Source organism: Phyllostomus discolor, chromosome 1, assembly GCF_004126475.2.
Source record: "Phyllostomus discolor isolate MPI-MPIP mPhyDis1 chromosome 1, mPhyDis1.pri.v3, whole genome shotgun sequence".
NCBI lineage: Eukaryota > Metazoa > Chordata > Mammalia > Chiroptera > Phyllostomidae > Phyllostomus > Phyllostomus discolor.
Window position 1 is genome coordinate 24,916 of NC_040903.2, and position 22,315 is coordinate 47,230.

General features: G+C 44.4%; 2 protein-coding genes and 1 long non-coding RNA gene across 9 annotated transcripts in view; 2 read left to right on the forward strand and 1 right to left on the reverse strand.

Annotated features, from left to right (window-relative positions):
- The window catches only part of LOC114489919 (histone-lysine N-methyltransferase PRDM9-like), a 31,161-nt gene that overhangs the window by 5,541 nt on the left and 3,305 nt on the right, over positions 1 to 22,315 (forward strand). For 4 of the 7 annotated variants that reach the window (XM_036017761.1, XM_036017748.1, XM_036017755.1 and 1 more), the window contains one exon: positions 883 to 1,076. In XM_036017761.1, coding sequence (XP_035873654.1) covers positions 883 to 1,076 — 194 coding nt within the window. Of the gene's footprint in view, positions 1 to 882; positions 1,077 to 18,888; positions 19,533 to 20,126; positions 20,242 to 20,440; positions 20,710 to 21,119; positions 21,188 to 22,315 lie in introns of those variants that run through there. The other 3 variants (XM_036017767.1, XM_036017780.1, XM_036017773.1) reach the window with 2 other exon arrangements.
- Positions 228 to 22,313, reverse strand: LOC118498826. The gene is made up of 2 exons (XR_004901297.1): positions 21,825 to 22,313; positions 228 to 590 (listed from the first exon to the last, which is right to left on the reverse strand). It is a non-coding gene; the product is annotated as an uncharacterized LOC118498826 (long non-coding RNA).
- The window catches only part of LOC114489918 (histone-lysine N-methyltransferase PRDM9-like), a 46,259-nt gene continuing 41,195 nt past the window's right edge, over positions 17,252 to 22,315 (forward strand). Inside the window, exon 1 of the mRNA XM_036017730.1 lies at positions 17,252 to 17,354. The gene's annotated coding sequence lies outside the window, so the exon portion shown is untranslated. The remainder of the gene's footprint in view (positions 17,355 to 22,315) is intronic.

Here is a 22,315-nt window from a genome sequence, read left to right on the forward strand (position 1 = left end):
ATATATCTTTTCCTCTCATCATGGCTCCCTCAACAGTCTCCCTTAATCCTTTTTCCCTTTTTTTCTCTATACACTGTTCTTTCATTTCAGGGGCCTTTTAGGAAAAAAGTAGCATAGGTCCTCAAACTATAAAGTTCTCTACTAGACACAATCTGGGTGTTGGAAAGGACCTTGAAGAGCCTAGCTGGATACAACAGGGACACTGGATTATACTTTAATTTATCAAATGAACATTAATTAAGCACTTACTATATTCCAGTTTAGATGAAGGAATACATTACTTAAACAGATCACACAACCCATGTCCTTATGAAGGACTTCTTGCAGACAGACATAAAACAGCCACTTTTAGAAACATTTAACTATAATTTCCAAGAAGTTCACAGTGTCAAGATACCACAAAAAAAGGGTGGCCTAAAAATGTGAGGGCAGCAAACCATCCCAGCCTCACTTCAAACTAGAGCTGGGCTCTGAGTCCTGCAGAGGAATGGTCATGGGCCCCTTTCCTGAGAGGGGCTCTCTTTTATCAGGGATAACAGAATGTGAATCAACTACTATTGTTCTGTTTCATTTTACTAAGACAAAAAGACCTCCAATTTTCTATGGTCACCTTGGACAGGCAAGTGAATGGTACCCTAAATAAAGTTTGGAGGAGTTGAGAAGGGCCTCTTGGGAGAAAACAGACATGGGCTGAGTACTGGATAATTAGTGAGTTTGACGGATGCTCAGGCACTGAAGAGAAGGTTCCCCAGGAGCATTAGGACAGTGGGCAGTGCCTGAGCTTGAGGGCCTTAAGAATCGGGGAGGAGCTGGACATGGATGTAACAAGTAGTGGGAACTCATCACCATGGTTTTCTTTCCCTTCATCCAACTCAATTCCAGGTATGTGAACTGTGCCCGGGATGATGAAGAGCAGAACCTGGTGGCCTTCCAATACCATGGGCAGATTTTCTACCGAACCTGCCGGGTCGTGAGGCCAGGCTGTGAGCTGCTGGTCTGGTTTGGGGACGAGTATGGCCAGGAGCTGGGCAGCAAGTGGGGCAGCAAGTGGAAGAGACAGCTCACGACTGGAAGAGGTAGGCACCACTGTTCTTCAAAACAGAAGGAAAAGAGAGAATTTTTCATAGAAATATTCATAATCCAACTCTTAAGTAGAGTAAAGTGCACTCTAAAGTCAGTAAAGTTTCAAATCACATGCTGCAGAAGTTCACAATGCAATCATATGCCTTTGACTCTTAGGCAAAATTTTTATATTTTTTATTTTTAAAATACGAGCAAAATACACAACCACTTATAGTGCTGAAAGACTGAAAGGCAAAAAAGAAGTTTTCAATCACTTACCAGTTCTCTCACCAAGACAGTTTTTCTGAAACTTTTATAGCTGGTTGTTGTTGTTGTTCATTTTCCCCCATACTTGTGAATAAAATGTTTTTGTTTATAGGCATTCATTATTTTTTAAAGATTTTGCCCTGGCTGGTATGGCTCAGAGGATTGTGCACTGGCCTGTGAACCAAAGGGCTGCCAGTTTGATTCCCAGTTGGGACACATGCCTGGGTTTTGAGCCAGGTCCCCAGTAGGGGGTATGTGAGAGGCAACCACACGTTGATGTTTCTTTCCCTCTCCCTCCCTCCCTTCCCCCTTTTCTGAAAATAAATACATAAATCAAATCTTTTTAAACAAAATTGTATTTATTTTTGCAGAGAATGGAAAGGAAGGAGAAAGAAAAATCAATGTGCAAGGGAAACATTAATCAGTTGTCTCTGGCACACCCCCAGCCTGCCCACAACCCTGGCATGTGCCCTGACTGGGAATTGAACTTGTAACCTTTCAGTTTTCAGACAATACCCAACCCACCAAGCCGCCCCATTCAGGCAAGGCACATTCGTTCATTATTTCAGTGAATTGTCGTGTGAGATCCTACTCTGTGGTGCACAGCGTCCTCAGACCTGGAAATACAGATTAACCTGAGGGTGAGAATCACTACTCTCGAAGGACCTGAGGGAAAACCAGGCACACGTGCTTAACATGTGCATACCACTACACAGCGGTTAGTGCTTTGGAGATAACTGATCCAGGACAAGTGCCTAGAGATCAGTGTGAGGGGAGGTGCAGTATGGCAGGTGGTCTGGGAAGGGGTCTCAGGAGATAACATTTACAAAATTACCTGGGGGCAAATGATCCCATGCAGAGGGAGCATCTAGTGCAGAGAAGAAAAGAGAGGGGGCGTTGAATTGGCTGAGGGTCACTCAGGTCTCGTCTCAGCACAGAGGATAAGAATGGAGATCAGATGGATGCTTAGCAGCCCTGAAGTGCAGTGTTGGTAATGTGAGTTGAGACCCTGGGGACTTGCCTGAGTGCAAGTGTGCAGTCATCATCTGTAGAGTGGTGTGTTCTCTGTTCTGATTATGTTTTGTTAATTTTTAGAAAATAAACCCCAGTAGGGAATCCCCTCAGAGATCACTTCATCTCCAAGGGGCATGGTGGATTGGCCAGAGAGCAACAGGAGTCGGGTGTGTAAGACGTGTGGTTGGAGAAATATTTTGAAACAGGACTTAGTGTATTTGAAATGGGCCAGCACTGAATGAGATGAAGCATAAACATCTGGTGTGAGGCTTGAGGAAGGACTTTTTTTAAAGATTTTATTTATTTATTTTTAGAGAAGAGGGAGAAAGAGAGGGAACCATTAATGTGTGCTTGCCTATCACACACCCCCTACTGTGGACCTGGCCCACAACCCAGACACGTGCCCTGACTGAGAATCAAACCTGCGATTCTGCTTCACAGGCTGGCACTCACTCCACTGAGCCACATGAGCAAGGGCAGGAGGACGTTTCATTTTGCTGTTTTAGAAACCAGAGAGAAGCAATGCCATGTTGGGGCCTGTGGTTTTCATTTTTAACATGATTTAGAAGATAATGATAGAAGGGAAAGGTCACTACAGTTCCATCCACACAGGGAGTGAAATGGCCTCTCATGCTCCTTGACAGCCCCTAGCCTGGGCAATATTAGAAAAGACCCTTGCTGTGGGCTTTCTGAATTTCTGAAGGAGATTCACTGCAAAAAGGAAAATAGACCACAAGTGGACACTTTGTGGGATACAGAGCTTGTGTTGTCACCACAGTAAGAAAAATTCATGGGGCAGGTCTTACCAGGAGACTAATCATAGGGTCCAGGCATTCTCGTCAACATCTGCCCTGACCAAACCTTTCTCTTTCAGCAGAACCAAAGCCAGAGATCCACCCATGCCCCTCCTGCTCTCTGGCCTTCTCCACTCAGAACTTCCTCAGCCGACACGTGAAATTCAGTCATCCCCCTCAGATTCTCCCAGGAACATCTGCAAGAAAACACCTCCAAGCAGAGGAACCCTGTCCAGTGGATCAGAATCAGCAGCAACAACAGACTAGCACACACAGCTGGAATGATAAAGCTGAACATCAAAAGTTCGAAGAAAGGTCCAAACCTTTGCTTAAAAGGATCAGTCAGAGGAGACACTCAAGACCCATTTTCCAACCTTCCAAAGAACAGATGAGGAGCTCTAGTGAGCATGAGAAAACGATGGAGGAAGAGCCCTGTAGAGGCCAGAAAGAGAGTCCAGAAGACACAGGCAAGTTATTTGTGAAAATAGGAATGTCAAGAATTAGAACGTTCAAGTATGGAAGGTGTTGGCAAGGCTTCAACGATGGGTCACATCTCATTAGAGACCAGAGGACACACTCAGGGGAGAAGCCCTATGTTTGCAGGGAATGCAAGCGAGGCTTTACACGCAAGTCATATCTCATCACACACCAGAGAACACACTCAGGGGAGAAGCCCTATGTTTGCAGAGAGTGTGGGCGAGGCTTTACACAGAAGTCAGGTCTTATCACACACCAGAGGACACACTCAGGGGAGAAGCCCTATGTTTGCAGGGAGTGTGGGAGAGGCTTTTCACGGAAGTCACATCTCATCAGACACCAGAGGACACACTCAGGGGAGAAGCCCTATGTTTGCGGGGAGTGTGGGCAAGGCTTTACACAGAAGTCACGTCTCATCACACACCACAGGATACATTCAGGGGAGAAGCCCTATGTTTGCAGGGAGTGTGGGAGAGGCTTTTCACGGAAGTCACATCTCATCAGACACCAGAGGACACACTCAGGGGAGAAGCCCTATGTTTGCAGGGAGTGTGGGAGAGGCTTTACACAGAAGTCACATCTCATCACACACCACAGGATACATTCAGGGGAAAAGCCCTATGTTTGCAGGGAGTGTGGGAGAGGCTTTTCACGGAAGTCACATCTCATCAGACACCAGAGGACACACTCAGGGGAGAAGCCCTATGTTTGCAGGGAGTGTGGGAGAGGCTTTACACAGAAGTCACTTCTCATCACGCACCACAGGATACATTCAGGGGAGAAACCGTATGTTTGCAGGGGGTGTGGACGAGGCTTTACATGCAGGTCAAATCTCATCACACACCAGAGGATACACTCAGGAGAGAAGCCCCATGTTTGCAGGGAGTGTGGGAGAGGCTTTACACAGAAGTCACATCTCATCACACACCAGAGAACACACTCAGGGGAGAAGCCCTATGTTTGCAGGGAGTGTGGGAGAGGGTTTACACAGAAGTCACATCTCATCACACACCACAGGATACATTCAGGGGAGAAACCGTATGTTTGCAGGGGGTGTGGGCAAGGCTTTACATGCAGTTCAAATATCACACACCAGAGGACACACTCAGGGGAGAAGCCCATGTTTGCAGGGAGTGTGGGAGAGGCTTGACACAGAAGTCAGTTGTCATCAGACACTAGAGGACACATGCAGGGTAGAAGACCTGTTTGTGGATGGACTGAATGAGTCATTAGCATTAAGTTGCATATCAACAGCCATAGGAAGTCTGTGGCCCCTTACTTTCCCCAAGATTGATGAAGCCCACGTCCCTCATTCCCCCATCACTGAAAGCAGAGTTCAGGAAGAGCCACAGAGAACTTATACTCACAGCCACAGAAATTCAGCCCCTACAAATGGGTGAGTCGGGGCTCAGTCTACTTTGGTTACTGCCCAGAGAGAGGGATTTGAGACAGACTCACCAGAGAAGGGAATTCCCGGACTCCCTGGAAATGGGGCCTTTTTTTTTTTTTTTTTACCTTTGCACTGATCATTTATTTTTAATATTTATCAATAATGACAAAGCTCAGGTACAACCAATATTACATCCCTTGGCTCAAGGCTCATATTTCTAGCCATTGTCTGTTTTCCCTGTCCACGAGATCTAAATATGCAAGGCATGTCTCTCCTGAGTTGTGGCCAAATTTTTCTCAGGCTGGACTTTTAACTACTGGTGGCAACCCTGTCTGGGTTTGCAGTCACATGTGCATTTGGTTATGCCTCAGTTTCAGCTGCTCTAGAAGATGCCTGTCCTCAGCAGTCATCCCTCCCTCACATTGTGCATCAGTCCCAAGTCTCCTTGACAGAACACGCCTTTCCTGAGTGACCTCAAGTAGTTTTCCTTTCCACACAGCCATTGGACACACTTTGAAATCTCATTTGTGCTTTTAGGCTTTTGATAACATAGAGCTGAGATGTACTAATTTTTTTGAATATATTTTATTGATTATGCTATTACAGTTGTCCCATTTCCCCCCTTCTCTCCCCTCCACCCTATACCCCGTCTCCCACCCACATTCTCCCCCTTTAGTTCATGTCCATGTGTCATATTTGTGAGTTCTTTAGCTTCTACATTTCCCGTACTATTCTTGCCCTCCCCCTATCTATTTTCAACCTACCTTCTATGCTACTTATTCTCTATACCTTTTCCCCCTCTCTCCTCCTCCCACCCCCCTACTGCTAGCCCTCCATTTCTGTGGTTCTGTTCCTGTTCTAGTTGTTTACTTAGTTTCTTTTAGTTTTGCTTTAGGTGTGGTTGTTAATATTTGTGAGTTTGCTGTCCTTTTACTATACATGTCTTTTCTTTATCTTCTTTTCTTAGATAAGTCCCTTTAGCATTTCATAAAATAAGGGCTTGGTGATGATGAACTCCTTTAACTTGACCTTATCTGAAAAGCACTTTACCTGCCCTTCCATTCTAAATGAGAGTTTTGCTGGATAGAGCAATCTTGGATGTAGGTCCTTGACTTTCATGACTTGGAATATTTCTTTCCTGCCCCTTCTTGCCTGTAGGGTCTCTTTGGAGAAATCAGCTGACAGTCTGATGGGAACTCCTTTGTAGGTTACTGTCCCCTTATCTCTTGCTGCTTCTAAGATTCTCTCTCTTATTTTTACCTTGGCTAATGTAATTATGATGTGCCTTGGTGTGTTTCTTCTTGGGTCCAACTTCTTTGGGGCTCTCTGAGCTTGGATTTCTTGGAAGACTGTTCCCTTTGCCAGATTGGGGAAGTTCTCCTTTATTACTTGTTCAAATACATGCTCAATTTGTTGCTTTTCCCCTTCCGATTCTGGTACCCCTATAATTCAGATATTGGAACGTTTAAAGGTGTCTTGGATGCTCTTAAGCTTTTCCTCGATTTTTTGAATTCTTATTTCATCATCCTTTCCTGCTTGGTTGATTCTATCTTCCTTCTGGTCCACTGTATTGTTTTGAGACTCAGATTCCTTCCTTTCACTATTGGCTCTCCTCCGCGTATCTTCCTGCATCTCTTTTATGGTAACCTGCATCCTTTCATCTCAATTTCTCCCAAAGTCACCCAATTCCGTGAGCTTTCTGATCACCAGTGTTTTGAACTGTGCATCTCATAGATTGGCTATTTCTTGGTCGCTCAAAAGGATGAGTCCTGGGGGACTGATCTGCTCTGTTGAAAACATGTTTTTCCCCTGTCTCTCCTTTTTTTTTTCTTTTCTGGTCTGGTTGCTCTTGTTATGGTAGGGGTCAGAGCCTTAGGTGTTCACCGGGGCTGGGCACCCCAGTCGCTAGATTGTGACATTATATGTGGGGGCAAGGGTGGGAGTGGGGACGGGAGAAAACAATGGTGGTAGTTCTCTTCTCCTGGGCTCAGACCCTTCTCTGGGCTCCCAGACTGCGAGTTCTGCCCTGGTCCACAATTGCTACCCCTCTGGCTCCTCCAGTCACAGCTTGCGTACTCAGGGATCACCGCTGCGTTCTTGCACCCCGGATGGCTGTTGCGCCGATTTCGCACCAAACTTTCCCTGACCTCCACACGCCGCCGACCCGCGCCAGCCCCATGCCTGCCTGGCTCATCTTCTCCTACCAGTCCGGATGAACGCGTCTACTTCAACTTCTTGGCTGCCCAACTTCCATTCAGATAAATCCTCTGCTGGATCTGGGCATTATTCTGTCTGTAAATTATTGTTGTTCTAATCTTGGTTGTGCGAGGAGGTACGGTACGTCCACCTATTCCTCCATCTTGCTGGAAGTCCCCCACTTTTTGATTGATTTTAATAGCTGCTCATAACTAATATAAAACACTGAGAGCTATCTGAAATATGCAAAAAGATCTAAAGTGAAAAAATTGGGGAAATGTAGGGAAGTGTTTCTAGTGGCATGGAAATGTAGCTCAGAACTCACGTGGAAAACCAGTGAGGAGCAAGTCAGCACACAGGACCATGCCCATGGACAGGTTTTCCTGTGGGAAGTCCGGCCTGCATTGTACCTAGACTGCTATGAGACTTTCTTTTGCTAAAACTCCCTCACCCTGAATTGAGACAGCAAGGGCTTACTGTAACTTCCTAAAATCTGAGCGAAACCTCCCAAGTATGGAGTATAACCTGTTCAACCACTTTTCCCCTTGGTCTGCAACATCCTCTCTTTGAAGTTGTTAGCATTCTTTCCTTTGTTATGTGTAAAAGGCAGTCCCCTGCAGTGAACCTGTGCATAGTGAACGAGAACTACCCTCCATGTAACATACCCAGAAAAACAATAAAAGCCTGTGCACGCAGCGGCCAGGTCCCTCTCACCCTCTCTCTCTCTGTCAGAGAGTGGCTATGCTGTCCTTTTTTCTCCACAGGACTTCTGTTGTCCATGTGTATTTATTCACTAGCAGCCACAACACACACAGATCCTGACAGCCAGGATCCACATCAGGAAAATATACTATATGAACACTAACCAAATGAAAATTATATAACATATAGTAGACTTGAAGGCAAAAAAACCCCCACACAACTACACATAAACAGGAGTACTTCATATCAGAAAGTTCAATTTACCAGTTAGCTCCAAGTTTTTATTCACTTAATAACATCAACTCAAAATTATACACAACAGAGATCTACATGGAAAATTACATAAAATAATCATAATAGGTGATTTAACAAACCTCCATCATTCAGGTTCTGTTTCAGAACCAATAGAGCCCACAAAAAATAGTAAAAATATTTAAATAATAACATGAGAAGCAAATTGCATTCAATGTGCATAAGTACTTCCCTACACCCCAAACTGCAAATTACAGATGCTTCCCAAGCACCCTGGAAACTTTTTTAAACACTGACCATATAGTGATATAAAGCTAGTTCCAACAAATTGCAAAGGACTAAAATGTGTGTGTGTGTGTGTGTGTGTGTGTGTGTGTGTTTCTTGCTCTCACTGTCATTAATCTAGAAATCGGTAACAACACATAGCTAGAAAATACTTATATTTACAAATTATGAAATATACTTTTAAATAACCACCCAAAAATAAATCACAATTAGAGTTAGAAAATAATTTGCATGGAATGATAGTAAAAATACTGCATATCAAGCACAGATCACTCAGGTTCCAAAGATGATCACAGCTTCAAGATCAATGGCTTCCGCCCTGGTTGGTGTACCTCAGTGGATTGAGCACAGGCTGGAGAACCAAAGGGCTGCCAGTTGATTTCCAGTCAGGGCACATGCCTGGGTTGCAGGCCAGGTCCCCAGTGGAGTCCACATGACAGGCAGCCACACATTGATGTTTCTTTCCCTCTCGTCCTCCCTCCCTTCCTCTGTCTCTAAAAATAAAATTTTCAAAACCAGATCAGTGGTTTTTGAACTTAGGTTGACTTTCCCCCAAGACAACATTTGGCACATTGTGTGGAGGCCTTTCAGGTTGACACTAGGGCAGTTAAGGTTGAAGTTACTGTCATGCATTGAAGAGAGAACAATTACTAATAAGCACCTACAATGTGGAGAAAAACCTCCCAATCTCATAGCAATGAGAAACCCTAATCTATATGGAGCAGGATGAAGAGTCAATTAGAATACAAACAGCATATGGCTTTGCACCCTAGATCTGAAATCACACCTCTCTCTGGACAGGCAGCCTGGAGGCTGAGAGCTAAACAACAACAACAAATAAATTAAAATACTAGCCGTCTTACAAAGACTGGGGAGGGATGTCCTTGGCTAAGAAGACACCCATAAAAGTTCAGAAGCCAGGAAGATGTGATACCTTAAGAGAATGAACCACACTGTGATAAACCACAGCGCTGAGGGTCACTGTCTTCTTGCATTGCCCGTAAATCACCCTTCAATAATTGTTTCTTAAAATTACTTAGAATCTATAATCTTACTTTTTTACATTCCAGAATTCACCATCTAACATTCTCTGCTTTGAAAATGTGGACTTTTGCCATATTGTCACTTCCTCAGGCAACCTACAAGGGGCACAATTTTATTTAAAAATACTTCTGATTCCTAAACCACTACTGCTCCAGGTCCTGAACTCATTTACAATGCTAATAATCATGTTACTCTTTTATTTCATTATTAATGAATTTATAACCAACACATTTTTAGCTCTTCTTGTCTTCATGTTTTATTTCAAGCTTTAACTATTTTTTTCATGCTTTATACAGCTAAACTAATGTAATTTCATTATTGCATGATATCTTATTTACCTTGGCAACTCATGAATATGAATTTAAGATTATTATAAATAATACAACTTAGTAAATTGTGTGATAAATAACATGTAGAAATAAATATCTTTTCTATACACAGAGTAATTTAAAGATATAATCAAAGAAAACAACCAATGGTGCACTCCCAAATCCTGTGTCTGGTCTAGATGATGTGCTCATAAAAAGTGATCCCAAGTAACTGATCACTGACATTGGAACCTGAGACTTGTACTTCAAAACAATCTTTTAAAAAAACCAACAGTCACTGATATTCCACTATAATCAACCACTTTTCCTGCTGACTTGTACTAAGATGTTATTCCAAAAATTCCCACGAGGTGGCAGCAGAGTTGCATACTTGGGACGCATTAGTGGCTTGGCCAAAGAGCTTGTTTGATTTTTATGTATAAAATGACAGTTTTTTTTTTTTTTTTTTAGCCTCTTGGGTTAACATTTATTTTAAATAGATTTTATTTTCTTCATTGTTTAAGGAAGCTGCAACAAACAAAGCAAATGACAATTGATTTTCAAGCACACTTGGAACTTCTAAAAACCCAACTCTATTACTCTATATGGCAAGCTCCAACAAATGGCACATTAAGTGCGTTTATTGCTTCATTTACCCTAATCTGGAAACCAGTCACAAGGTAACTAGTCCATACCTTGAGACATTTTAAAATACACTTCTAAATACCATTGCCATCAGCAGTCATTGACATTCCACCAGAATCAACTCTAACCGGAAAAGACACCAGTGTTCGGGTTGCCTGTCATTACCAAACCCAATAAGCACTGACAGCAATTGAATGTTTTATGGGTGCTTTATTCAGATGGTCGGCAATCTGCGAAGACAGAGGGTTCATACCCTAACAAACCATCTTCCCTTCTCTTTCCTGGCCAGATCTTTTATAAGGGGGAGGAGGGAGAACAAACAAGGTGCAGTGAGGGCTTTGAGATTCAGAAGGCGCAACATTCCAGTCCTCAGCAGTTAGCCGTTCCCAAGGGGCAGGGGTGGTCACACAAAAGGCCCAGGTGCCTCCAACTTTTCCCCAGGTGGTCATCTCTAGCCAGTGCCCCAGGAGATTGGCTGTTTTTCCCAGGAGCCAGGATGTGCCTTATCTGTATTTTCTGAAACAAAACGCTTAACATACACATTACTTGCTAGACTTATAACTTTTTACCTTAAGCTAAAATTTTCCAAGTCTTGAGTCCCCTATCACAACCACTTTTCTTGGTGAGCCACACTAAGGTGTTATTCCCAAATGAACAAGAGATGGCAGCACAGAACCATGCTTAGAACTTTTATTTTTTTTACATTGACCATATTGTACTGTGGAGCAAGTTTCAAAAAAATATATCAAAGGATTGAAATTATATAAAGTATGTGTCTTGCTCTCATTGCAGCTAATTTAGCAATCAGTCATAAAAAAATAACTAGAAAGTCCTTATATTTAAAAATTATAAAATACACTTCTAAATAACCCGCAAATTAAATTATAATCGCAGTTAAGAAATAATTTGAAATGAATGATAATAAAAATAGTACATAAAAATACTCTGGGAAAAAACATTTGATAAATCCACACATTAGGGACATAAAAGCCAGATAATTAATTTTATATCATATTACAAACCCAGAATAATAAATTAAATCCACAGAAATTGGAAATGTGGAAATATGCAAGTATGATGTCTGGAAGGGTACATGCTTTTTTATTAAATGATTTTTTATTGTTATTCTATTACAGTTTCCCAATTTTTCCCTTTTGCCCTCCTCTGCCCACCCCACCCCACACACCCCCCATCTTGTTCAGAAGCATATATATTTAATATAACAGCAGCCATTCCCTCTTTGGATAGGATGTTCAATTATTTTTATTTTTCTATATAATTTAAGGTAAGCAACAACAACAACAAAAGGCCATCTCAGCTTGGGCTTAAAAAAATACTACAGGAAAACAGAGCATAATTTTAAAATACTAATAATCTAGTCTGTTGTGGTGACAACATCAGAGGCCTTTTCTTTGCTTGCCCAGCTGATCTCATCTTCAGAGGGGCTCCTTTTCCAATTTTCACTTCTTCAGTGCAATGCAGCCTAACAAAGAGGAAATGAAGAGAAGTCCTGTAGATGAGTAGAGAAACCCTAAGCAGCACAGCAGGAGAGGGAGTTTTCCCCAGGGCTGCCTCACTTCAGGGCCTCCTCACAGCCCTGATGCCAAGTAACTAAGAAGCAGCACAAATGAGCTGACACACAGTGTGCTGCTTCATAATTCACCTGTAACAATACTGAGCTTCTTAACAACACTTCTGTACTCACAGCCATTCTGTATTAAAATTCAGGTATTTGCACTAAAGTTTCCTTCTTCACCACACCCCAACCTTGGGACTCCTCTTGGCATTGACTTGGAGCCAACAACTATAAATTTATAGACATGCACATGGACCCCACACACAAACCCAGAGACCCCAAAGCAACACCCAAAGAGACCCCAGGTCTGAGACCCATAGCCAAATAGAGTCAAACCCAGGCCACAGACCTCAGAGACAGGACCCAGATCTGTAATGAAGACCCCACAGCCAAACTCCAGAATTGGAGCTGGACAAGGAACCCTAGTTGCCACATGCCAGACAGAGAAGCTGAACCACACTAGTCAGGGCTTATAATATCCCTAATAGCATTTCTATAAGTGACCTTGGATCCAATACTTAAATATAAAATTCGTTGTTTTGATAATAAATGGTTTTCATCTCTCAAACTAACAGTACTGTGTAACACAGTATATTTTGCACTATGGAAATGTTCCTGCTGGAATACAGCTTTGGATGCAAATTAGACACTTCTGGTGGTCAAGGTGCTGTTCGGATACAGAAGGCAGCATCGACCACTGGATGTAATGAGGGTGTGCAGAAATTTTGTTGAGTCATCTTTAAATGTATGTACATATATACATACATTTGGTCATATACATTGGTCATATATATATATGACCACCTACTGCTCTTCCATTCTTTCATATACAAAAATATTTATAGATAGGTTTATTTTAAGTAAAGGAGAAAACAAATGGCACAACATTCCAAATGACATGAAGGAAAAGCAAGTTTTCCCCTGCAATGTTGCCCAGACCCTGATCCCTGTGACTACTTTCTGCATCTCCCTTCAGCACGTCTTCTGCCTGGGGTTTTTTTTTAAACACAATCTGTTTTGCAGGATACTATTCTCACATAACAACGTTACTTAGAATTATTCTCTGTTAAAGTGTATTAGAACCACCTTGCTAGATTTTATTTCTTTAATGAAATATCACATATCCTCACCCATTGTTAATGTTCTATAATATTTTACAGTGTAAGCAAACCATAATTTAACAAATTCTCTTCTACAGCAAACTTTAAATTATATATGTTATTATATAAGCGTTGGATACAATATTTTAAACATACTTCATTTCATACACAGGGAAGCATAACTGGGGGAAATTTTTTTATGCTTTTCTTTTAATTTCATTTGTTTGAAAGAGAGAAAAAGAGTTTTTCTGCTTATGTATTCATTCATTGGTGCTTCTTGTATGAGCCCTCACTGAAGAATTAACTGACCACCTTGGCATGTAGGCAGGACACTGTAACCAACTGAGCTACCATGCCAGGGCTACTAGGGGAAAAATTTTGAAAAGGGGAATTTCTGGGTCAGAGGGTATGAGGATGTGTATTCTGGATAGCTATTCTAAAAATGATCACCTGGGAGTCTGCACTCAAAGGACCCTTCCCCAAGTCTTTCACAGCAAGGATACTGCACCTGCTTGCTCATCAGCCTCAGAGATGTCAGGAGTCCTCTGGATCCCCATACGGGCCACCAAATTATGTTGACCTTAAAAATATAGCAGTCAGTTATTGTAACAGCAGATAAGGGGTTTATTCAGACAATGGTAAAAAAATGCAATTTTAGGACAAGCAAGCTGTAGCAAAAGTCATAGGCAAGCTCAAGTAAAGAAGAGGAACGTTATTTTACAGGGAAAAAAGGAGGAGTTGGGGAGGGGTCACTTCAAATGAAAGTGCATTGGAGAAAAGTATCAGTTCAGGGTGACGATGGTTTCTCTCTGGCTGAGGTGCTGGGGGTTCGTTTCTCCTGGGAGCACACAGTACATCTTCATGGTTGGGGCCTGTGAGAGACAATGTTTCCTGTAATTGACCCCAGGTGATGCTATGTGACAGCACCCACACTGACCCCCAACTCCACTTTAGTGAGGTTTTCCCTTTACTGCAGTTCACAGTAATAATTAGTTAGTGTGGCTCATTTCAGGTCCATGGAAATCAAGTTATACTGCATGCTCAAAATGAGGGTAAGGACCAGAGGCACACTGTGCCCTTTAAAGAAAGAGCCAGTAGCAGCTACTCTTGGACCCCTGTCCTCAAACTTGGTATCTTATCTTTTATGCAAATACTTGTAGGTTTTCTCAGCATTTTTAAAATTATTTTTGTTTCATTTTATCTTGTCTTCTATTTCTGAAATCTTTTTACACCTGACTACTTAAACTGTACTTATTATTCACAACGCCACTTCTTTGAGATGTGAAATTCTCCCAGTATGTTTTCCATTATACTTATGATTCTATTTGTTGTCTTTCATATTTGAGCCCTCTGGGAGCTTACTTTGTATCTATGATTGCGTGGTCAGAATTTACGACTTAAGTTTCCCCGGAATGCAGTGCAAGTCTTGACCGCGCCGCTCACTGGTTAGGCAGCTTGGTCTGAAAGTGGGTTTGATAAGGGAAGGCATGGAGGGATGTAGACGAAAGTTGGGGATCCCGACTACAGTCTGGTGGAACAAAGACACTTTGTCAAGGCGACAGGAGGGCCAACGTCCACCTTAAAGTCAGGCCCGGCTCGGGGATCCCAGCTCCTACGAATCGGGTCCCTCACCAGCCACAGGAAAACCAGCCACAGAAACCGCCAAGCCGTGGTCACGCTGCAGGCTGCTGATGGGAGCTCGGGAGACCCAGGGCAGCCAATCCCCGCGGGGTGGTCGAACAACCAGGGGGCTCCGCCCCCTTGCCCCCCCCCGCCCCCCGCCGCGCCCCCCCCCCCGCCCGTTATCAACTTTTTCCTGACCACGCCCATTGGCGGACAGGACCCTGGGATCGCAGCGCTGCATTGGTGGATTGTAGGGCACTAGCACACAATCCAGGCGGGAACCTCGCCCCGGGCACCCTCACTCCTCCCAAGGGCGGGAAGCCCAGAAGCTCCGAGAGGGCGCTCCGCCGAGGTGGGCCGCGCGGCCGGAGCCCCGGGAGACTGGCCGGTAAGCGGGGAGCCCTGCCCTGTGGAACCCTCAGCCGAGACCTTCCAAGTCCAGCCCGAGAGACCCCAGATGCCCTCCTCCCGAGGGGCCCAAATCCCTTCAGCACCGAGGGGCCGCGTCCGCTAACCCGGAGGACCCCACGTCTCCTGACCCCCAACGCTCAGACCCCCAAACAGCCTGGAACCCCAGTTCCCCTCAGCTCGGGGCGCCCTTCCTGCAGCTCGCCCGCCCGGAAAGACCAAACCTCCCCAAACGCAGAGACCCCGAATGCCGTCGTCCTGGAAACCGACTCAGTGGAGGGCACCCAGAAGCCCCTCGTGAGACGCCCCAACCCCCCTCAGCCGCGGCGGCCTGACCCTCTCCCCGGGACGCGGAGTGTCCTCCGCCCGGAAGACGCAGATCGAGTCCTGAGGGACCCCGGGCCTCTCAGCCTTAGAGACGGCAGAGTCCCGGACACTTCAGGGGCACCTTTGGGCCCTTCCCTAAGAAAAGCGCGTTTCCTGGCGCCTCCAGGACCCGCCCTGCCGACCTGGCCCCTGAGACGGCCTGGGTTGCCCTGCGGTGGGAAGGGCGAGAACAATGGCGCCCTGGCGGGTGGCTCAGCCCCGCCCTGTCCAGCCCCTCTTCCCGCAGGGCCTGAGTCCCCCTCGCCAGGTGCCCTGCCAACCCGGAGAAAGGCCGGTACCAGGACGTGAAGAGGAACTCAGATGCGCTCACCAGCCCAGGTAGCGCGCGCGGAGGCGCTGGGCCCAGGGGTCTGGAGACGCAGCAGGCTGCTGGGCAGGCCCCGGCTCTGGAGGCTCCATCCGCCTGCAGCTCCCTCCCGCACGGACAGGGGTCGCAGGGAGTTTGCTCCTTGGAGTCAGAGCGGGGCTGGCGCTGACGGTGCGGGGCTCATGGCAACTCTTTGTCGTCTCTCCCATCCCATCGGAGCCAGTCCCACGGGCTTCCTGGGGCTCGTTGCTCCTCCACGCTCTCTGCTCCAGGACAGAGGTCTTGTCTCTTTCCAGGTCTCAGGGCCTCGCGACCAGCTTTCCTGTGTCACCACCACAGGCAGGCCACCGAGCTCCAGGAGGGGGATCCTGAGGACTTGGATGAAGAACGGGCTCCGAGGCAGCAAGGTGAGCGGCAGGAGGAGCCAGAGCTGCCCTCCCGACTCGGACCTAGTTTGGGTCAGGCTGCATCTCAGGACGTAACCAGGGAACAGGTTTGCGGGTGCAGCGAACAAGCAAGATGCACAACAGTGTGTCATACACTGAGGGGCTGTTCCCGTCAACTTTCACCTGTGCAACATAACTATATGTATTTATAGATGCGTTTATAAGCACATAAAGAACATAAGAACATAAGAACATAAAGTGAGCGAGAAGTAACTAATTCAGAAAAAGTCATCAGCACAAGAGAGGCGAGGCAGGTCTGGTGTGTGAGGAGTGTCCCCACACCTGGCTGTTCAATGGCCTGCATGGAGACAGACAGGGGACATTGTTAACACTGGAGATGACGGGAGCTGCGGGAGGGCCAGGTTGAGAGGGGTTGATCACCATGTGGGTTCCTGAAATTGGGTGGTAGTGCGGTTCTGTCCAGTATCGTGAGTGTTCGTGGGTGGGGTCCGTCCACTTTCATGGGTCTGGGGTTGAAACACTGCTGAAGACAAGATGTGATCTTCAACTTCACTGGAATTCTGTTTCTGTGGTCAACAGACAGTGGATGCTGACCAGAGTCTAATGACACAGGAAGGGCATGGATGGCCAGTATGTGCACAGTGGGGAGGATACCAGAGGAAAGGTGGCTGGGTGGTCCAGGTGCCCTTAACCCAGACAAGGCCAGTTTGAATGAAGAAAACGGGACGGAGGATGGGTTATGTTGAAGATGTGGAGTTTCTGCATAATTACTTTTATTACATTTTGTCAGGAGAGGACAACTTATTTTTAATAAATGTAATAGATGCTTTATGAACATAGGGTAAAGCATAGATGACACTTTGTCTATGTTTTTTATCATTCTAGAGAAATTAGTGGATGGCCAAATAGAAGCCTAGGCCTATATGAACATCAGAAACATTTTCCAATCATCCTGGGATTGTTCTTGGCCTGCTCTTATTTCAAAATTCTGTGTCCCTAGTAAGAATCGCCAGATTTTGGAAATATTTACCAACCAAAACACTGATTTCTCATCATCTTTCAGTGAAACCTTGGTTGGTCTTCAGAGAGGAACAGAGTAAACACCAGAAGGTGAGTATTTCCCAATCCTGTTGACAACAAACTTTCCTCATGGATAGAAATGCAGGTAAGAGTAGGAAAATGCAGAAAGTATCCTAAGAACTGTCACCTTCCTTTCCTGGTCTATTCCACACACTGTCCAACATTATCATCCTTTCTTTCAGATTTTATTTATCAATTTTTAGAGAGGGGGAGTGAGGGAGAGAAACATGTATGAGACACACATATATAGGTTGCCTCTCATATGCCCCCAAGTAGGGGACCTGCCCCACAACCCAGGCATATGCCCTGACCAGGAATGGAACTGGTGTCCTTTCAGTCTTCGGGCCAGCGCTCAATCCACTGAGCCATACCAGCCAGGGCTCATCATCATCTTAATAGTTGATGACTATATCAACAATAGTAACTAACATTTGTTTCATTCTCACAATGTTTCAGACTTTAAGAATTCTATCTGAATTAACTCAAACATTACAACAACCCGATGAGGTATGATACTATAACTGTCACCAATATGAATGAGGGAAGTGAGCTTTCAGAGATATAGCAATGTTTGACTATATGTCTAAGATCTCAGTATCAGTGGTAGTGCAATACAACCCATAGTTCTTTCTCTAAACCACTTACAAATTCATTACAACCTTCATAGTTTTTATCCTGGCCACCATGACTCAGTTGGGTGTCATCCTGCAAAGCAAAAGCAAAAGCAAAGCCAGTTTGATTCCTGACCAGGGCACATGCCTGAGTTGTGGGCCAGGTTCCTGGTTGGGGCATTTGCAAGGGGCAAGTGACCAATATTTCTCTCTCTCGCTTCCTCCTTTCCTCTCTCTCTCAAGAAAATAAACAAAATATTTTTAAAAATTAGAAAAATAAACTTTCATAGTTTTCTAAAGTTTACATTGTCTTATCCATATGTCATTAATCATTCATCTGACTGATTATTTCAACCGAAGTTCTTCTCTGCTGTGCTGAAGTGAGGGATGCACTAAGACCCTCTGACTGAGGAAAGTGTGCACTGTGCAGGCAGTTTGTACAGTGGATGACCCCAGATGAAGAAGAATGTAAAATGTCCAGGATCAGAAGCCTTCCACTCTAATCAAAGAACATCTCCCACCCCTGAGTAGCTTAAGGTTTGATGACTGAGAAACAACAAATAATACAATGACTTAAGGACTTCATATAGGTTACACACTCTTCAACAGAAACTCATCTGTCTGGAACTGATTTCAAATGCCATTTCTTGGAAGGTGAAGTAACAGCTTCTTTCTCTGAGTTCCAAGGAGGCCACTCTCATCCTGTATAGAATCATTCGTTCAGCCTGCCTACCTCTGGGCTGCAAGCTCTTTGAGAGGCTGGTCCATACCTGAGTCTTCTCAAGGTCACAGCCCCAGATCAGAGCCCCTGAGGACCCCTGAATATTTGCTGAATGAATGATTTCACAGTTACAAGTTAAACTAGAAGATGATTGACGAATGATGAAGGTAATTTCTGTGACATTCAAATACGGAGAGAGCTGAGGGGTAAATTGAGAGCAGAAGTGTAATCACACTTCACACTGTACTACACAATTCAGAGAACACTTAGGTGAGCATTATTTAATTGCACTTTCACTGTAACATTGAAAATTAGCATGTTATAGATCATGAAACTGAAGATAACTAGGTACTGATACAGCCTTATTCAAACAGAATTGGTGGGAACCAGCTAATCTAAGTACAAATATTTGTTCTAAGGTCTTGCAAATTTTATCACCATTTTATTTATTGTGTAGATACGTTTCTGCTGATTATTTCTTTATTCTCTTCCCAATATCCTTCACTCTCAATATTATAGAGACAGTTGAAAGAAAAGAGCCATAAGGTATGAGTTCTAATCTTGGATTCATTACCCACATTGGCCCTATCCCTTCTAATATTCATACTCCCTAGGTATTTCCAAGGGTTGAAGTTTTAAAGACATACATGTAGAATGTATCATAAGCCTTAAAAAATTAAATACATGTTATCTTTTAATATGTGACTTGTATTGAAGGCAACATCCAGGGTGTCATTAAGAAATGAATATAGTTTGAAGGAATCGTCAGGAACAGCAAATTTGATGACTGCAAGTGACTCAGAGCATGCCCACAAACCAGTGTCCCCTCCTGGAGAAGCATGTGCCTTTGGAAAGCACACTAGATGAAAATCAGGTAAGAGAAAGTAATTTGGAAACTACTTCCTTTAAGTCCTGTGGAAGGGCTGATAAGTATGACCTAGGTATGTGAGGTGGAGTTTGGATAGGCCTGGTTTTAAGTTGGGCCAAGCTGAAACTGAAGTTAGCAATGGAGCTTTGGGCAATTCCTATAATTCTCTGAGCTCCTGAATGCTAGTGTGTAAAGAGAAGATAAGGAACATCACTCATATATTGTTTGAAAATATTAAATTAAATTTAAGACAAGTGACACATGCAACTTGTCCAATAAATCAATCTGTGATAATAGCAACCATACTTCATTGGTGTTGGGTGCCCAGGCCTTTTCTCAATGCCTAACACATAGTGTGCATCCATAAATATTTTATGAATGATTGAAGATTGACAAGTTAAACCTGGTAATGGGAAGATCTAGAAACTAAAATTGAATCAGTCATCTGTAGTTAGTGTGGAGTATTCATCATCTGAACCAATAGTTAACAGTAAAATATCGGAGTATGCAAAAAACAGGCGATAATTTGATGGGAAGAGATTGTGTTATCTGACAAAATGGGAACTAACACTCCAGACCCCACCAACCTTGCTCACCTGTCCTTCTCAAACTCAGAACTCAGGGGAAAGGAGATTGACGTGAAAATGTACAGCCTACGAGAAAGAAAGGACCATGTGTACCAAGAGGTCAACAATCCCCAAGATGATGACTACCTTTGTAAGTGACCCTCACTGAGAAGCATGTTATGATACAATAATTTCATCTAGTCCTTTGCTCCCCAAATCATTCCCTTCCTCTAGTGACCTGGAGTACAGGAATGAGTCTCAATGATGTCAGTGCAGGACCCCCTCTGAAGCTATTTGTGTCCAGGAACAGGCGCTATACCTTCCCTAACCCCTGTTGCTCTCACCTCCAGATTGTGAGAAGTGTGAGAACTTCATCAACAGCTGTGCTGTGCATGGGCTCCCTACATTTGTAAAGGACAGTGCAGTGGACAAGGGGCATCCCCACCGCTCAGCCCTCACCCTGCCCCCTGGGTTGAGAATCGGGCCATCCAGCATCCCTGAGGCTGGGCTTGGAGTGTGGAATGAGGTAGCTGATTTGCCCCTGGGTCTGCACTTTGGCCCTTATGAAGGACACATCACAGAAGATGAAGAGGCAGCCAAGAGCAGATACTGCTGGCTGGTGAGAACTGTTTACCTCTTCCACTGCCCTCTGTCTTCCCACATTTCTTCTGAGGCTTGGAGGGACCTCACCTCCTACATGCTAGACATGGAGGGGACAATGTGATTATCTCTGTGTACTGACTGGATTTTACATGAACACAGAACTCCAGTTTAAGGATCAGAAGGTAAGCAGGAACAAAGTGGTGCAGACAGAAAAGGGTGGCTCCTCCCTTGTGGGGCTCCGACTCTGATTCGACAGGTAGACTCAGATGTGTAGATGATGAGTAAGAAAATTATCATATGGTCACAACTGGCAGTTGTATCCCCGTGCACGCTAGAAGAGCTTTAATGACAGTAGAGTAAAGGAATTCTCACTATTACCTCCCCACCAAAAAAATAATAGGTCTTTAACTTCTTTTCTGAACACAGATCACCAAAGGGAGAAACTGCTATGAGTATGTGGATGTAAAGGACAGATCCTGGGCCAACTGGATGAGGTGAGGTCAACAGGACTCTGGGTGCCAGAGGGACTCTCATCCTCCACAAACCCATATATCTTTCCCTCTCATCATGCCTCCCTCAATGGTCTCCCTTCATCCTTCTTTCCTCTTTTTTCCATATAGTGTTCTTTCATTTCAGGGGACATTTAGGGAAAAAATAGAGCATATGCCCTCAAAATATAAAGCTCATTGCTAGATACAGTGTGGGCACTGAAAAGGACCTTGAAGAGCCTAGATTCACCAGGGACACTGGATTACACTGTAATTTATCAAATGAACAAATAATTAAGCACTTACTATATTCCAGTTTAGGTGAAGGAATGCATTACTTAAACAGATCACACAACCCATGTCCTTATGAAGGACTTCTCACAGACAGACATAAAACAATTGCTTTTAGAAACATTTAACTATAATTTCCAAGAAGTGCAAAATGTAAAGATAGCACAAACCAAGGGTGGCCTGAACCTGTGAGGGCAGCAAACCATCCCGGCCTCACTTCAAACTAGAGCTGGGCTCTGAGTCCTGCAGAGGAAGTCATGGGCCCCTTTCCCGAGAGGGGCTCTCTTTTATCAGGGATAACAGAATGTGATCAGTTACTATTGTTCTGTTTTATTTTACTAGACAAAAAGACCTCCAATTTTCTATAGTAACCATGGGCAGGCAAGTAAATGGTACCCTAAATAAAGTGTAAGGGGGTTGGAGAAAGACTCCTCAAGAGAAAACACGTGTGTGCTGAGCACTGGAAAATTAGTGAGCTAATTTAGAAGCAGAGCCCTAGATCAAGCACCAGGTTCTGTGGTGTGAGACAACTTGATGTAGAGCTTGGAAAAGCCAGAGATCACTGGAAATTGTGGCCAGTCAGGGTGGAGGTTAAGTCCAGAACTGGGTTTTAGAAAATGGTATTAGGCAGGATGAACACTGCGAGCAGGACTTGGAGGTAGGAATTCACATGACATGCTGACAGAGGCTCAGACACTGAACAGAAGGTTCCCCGGGAGCATTAGGGACAGTGGGCAACACCAGAGCCTGAGGGCCTTAAGAATCGGGGAGGAGCTGGACATGGATGTAACAGGTAGTGGGAACTCATCACTGTGGTTTTCTTTCCCTTCCTGTGCCTCAATC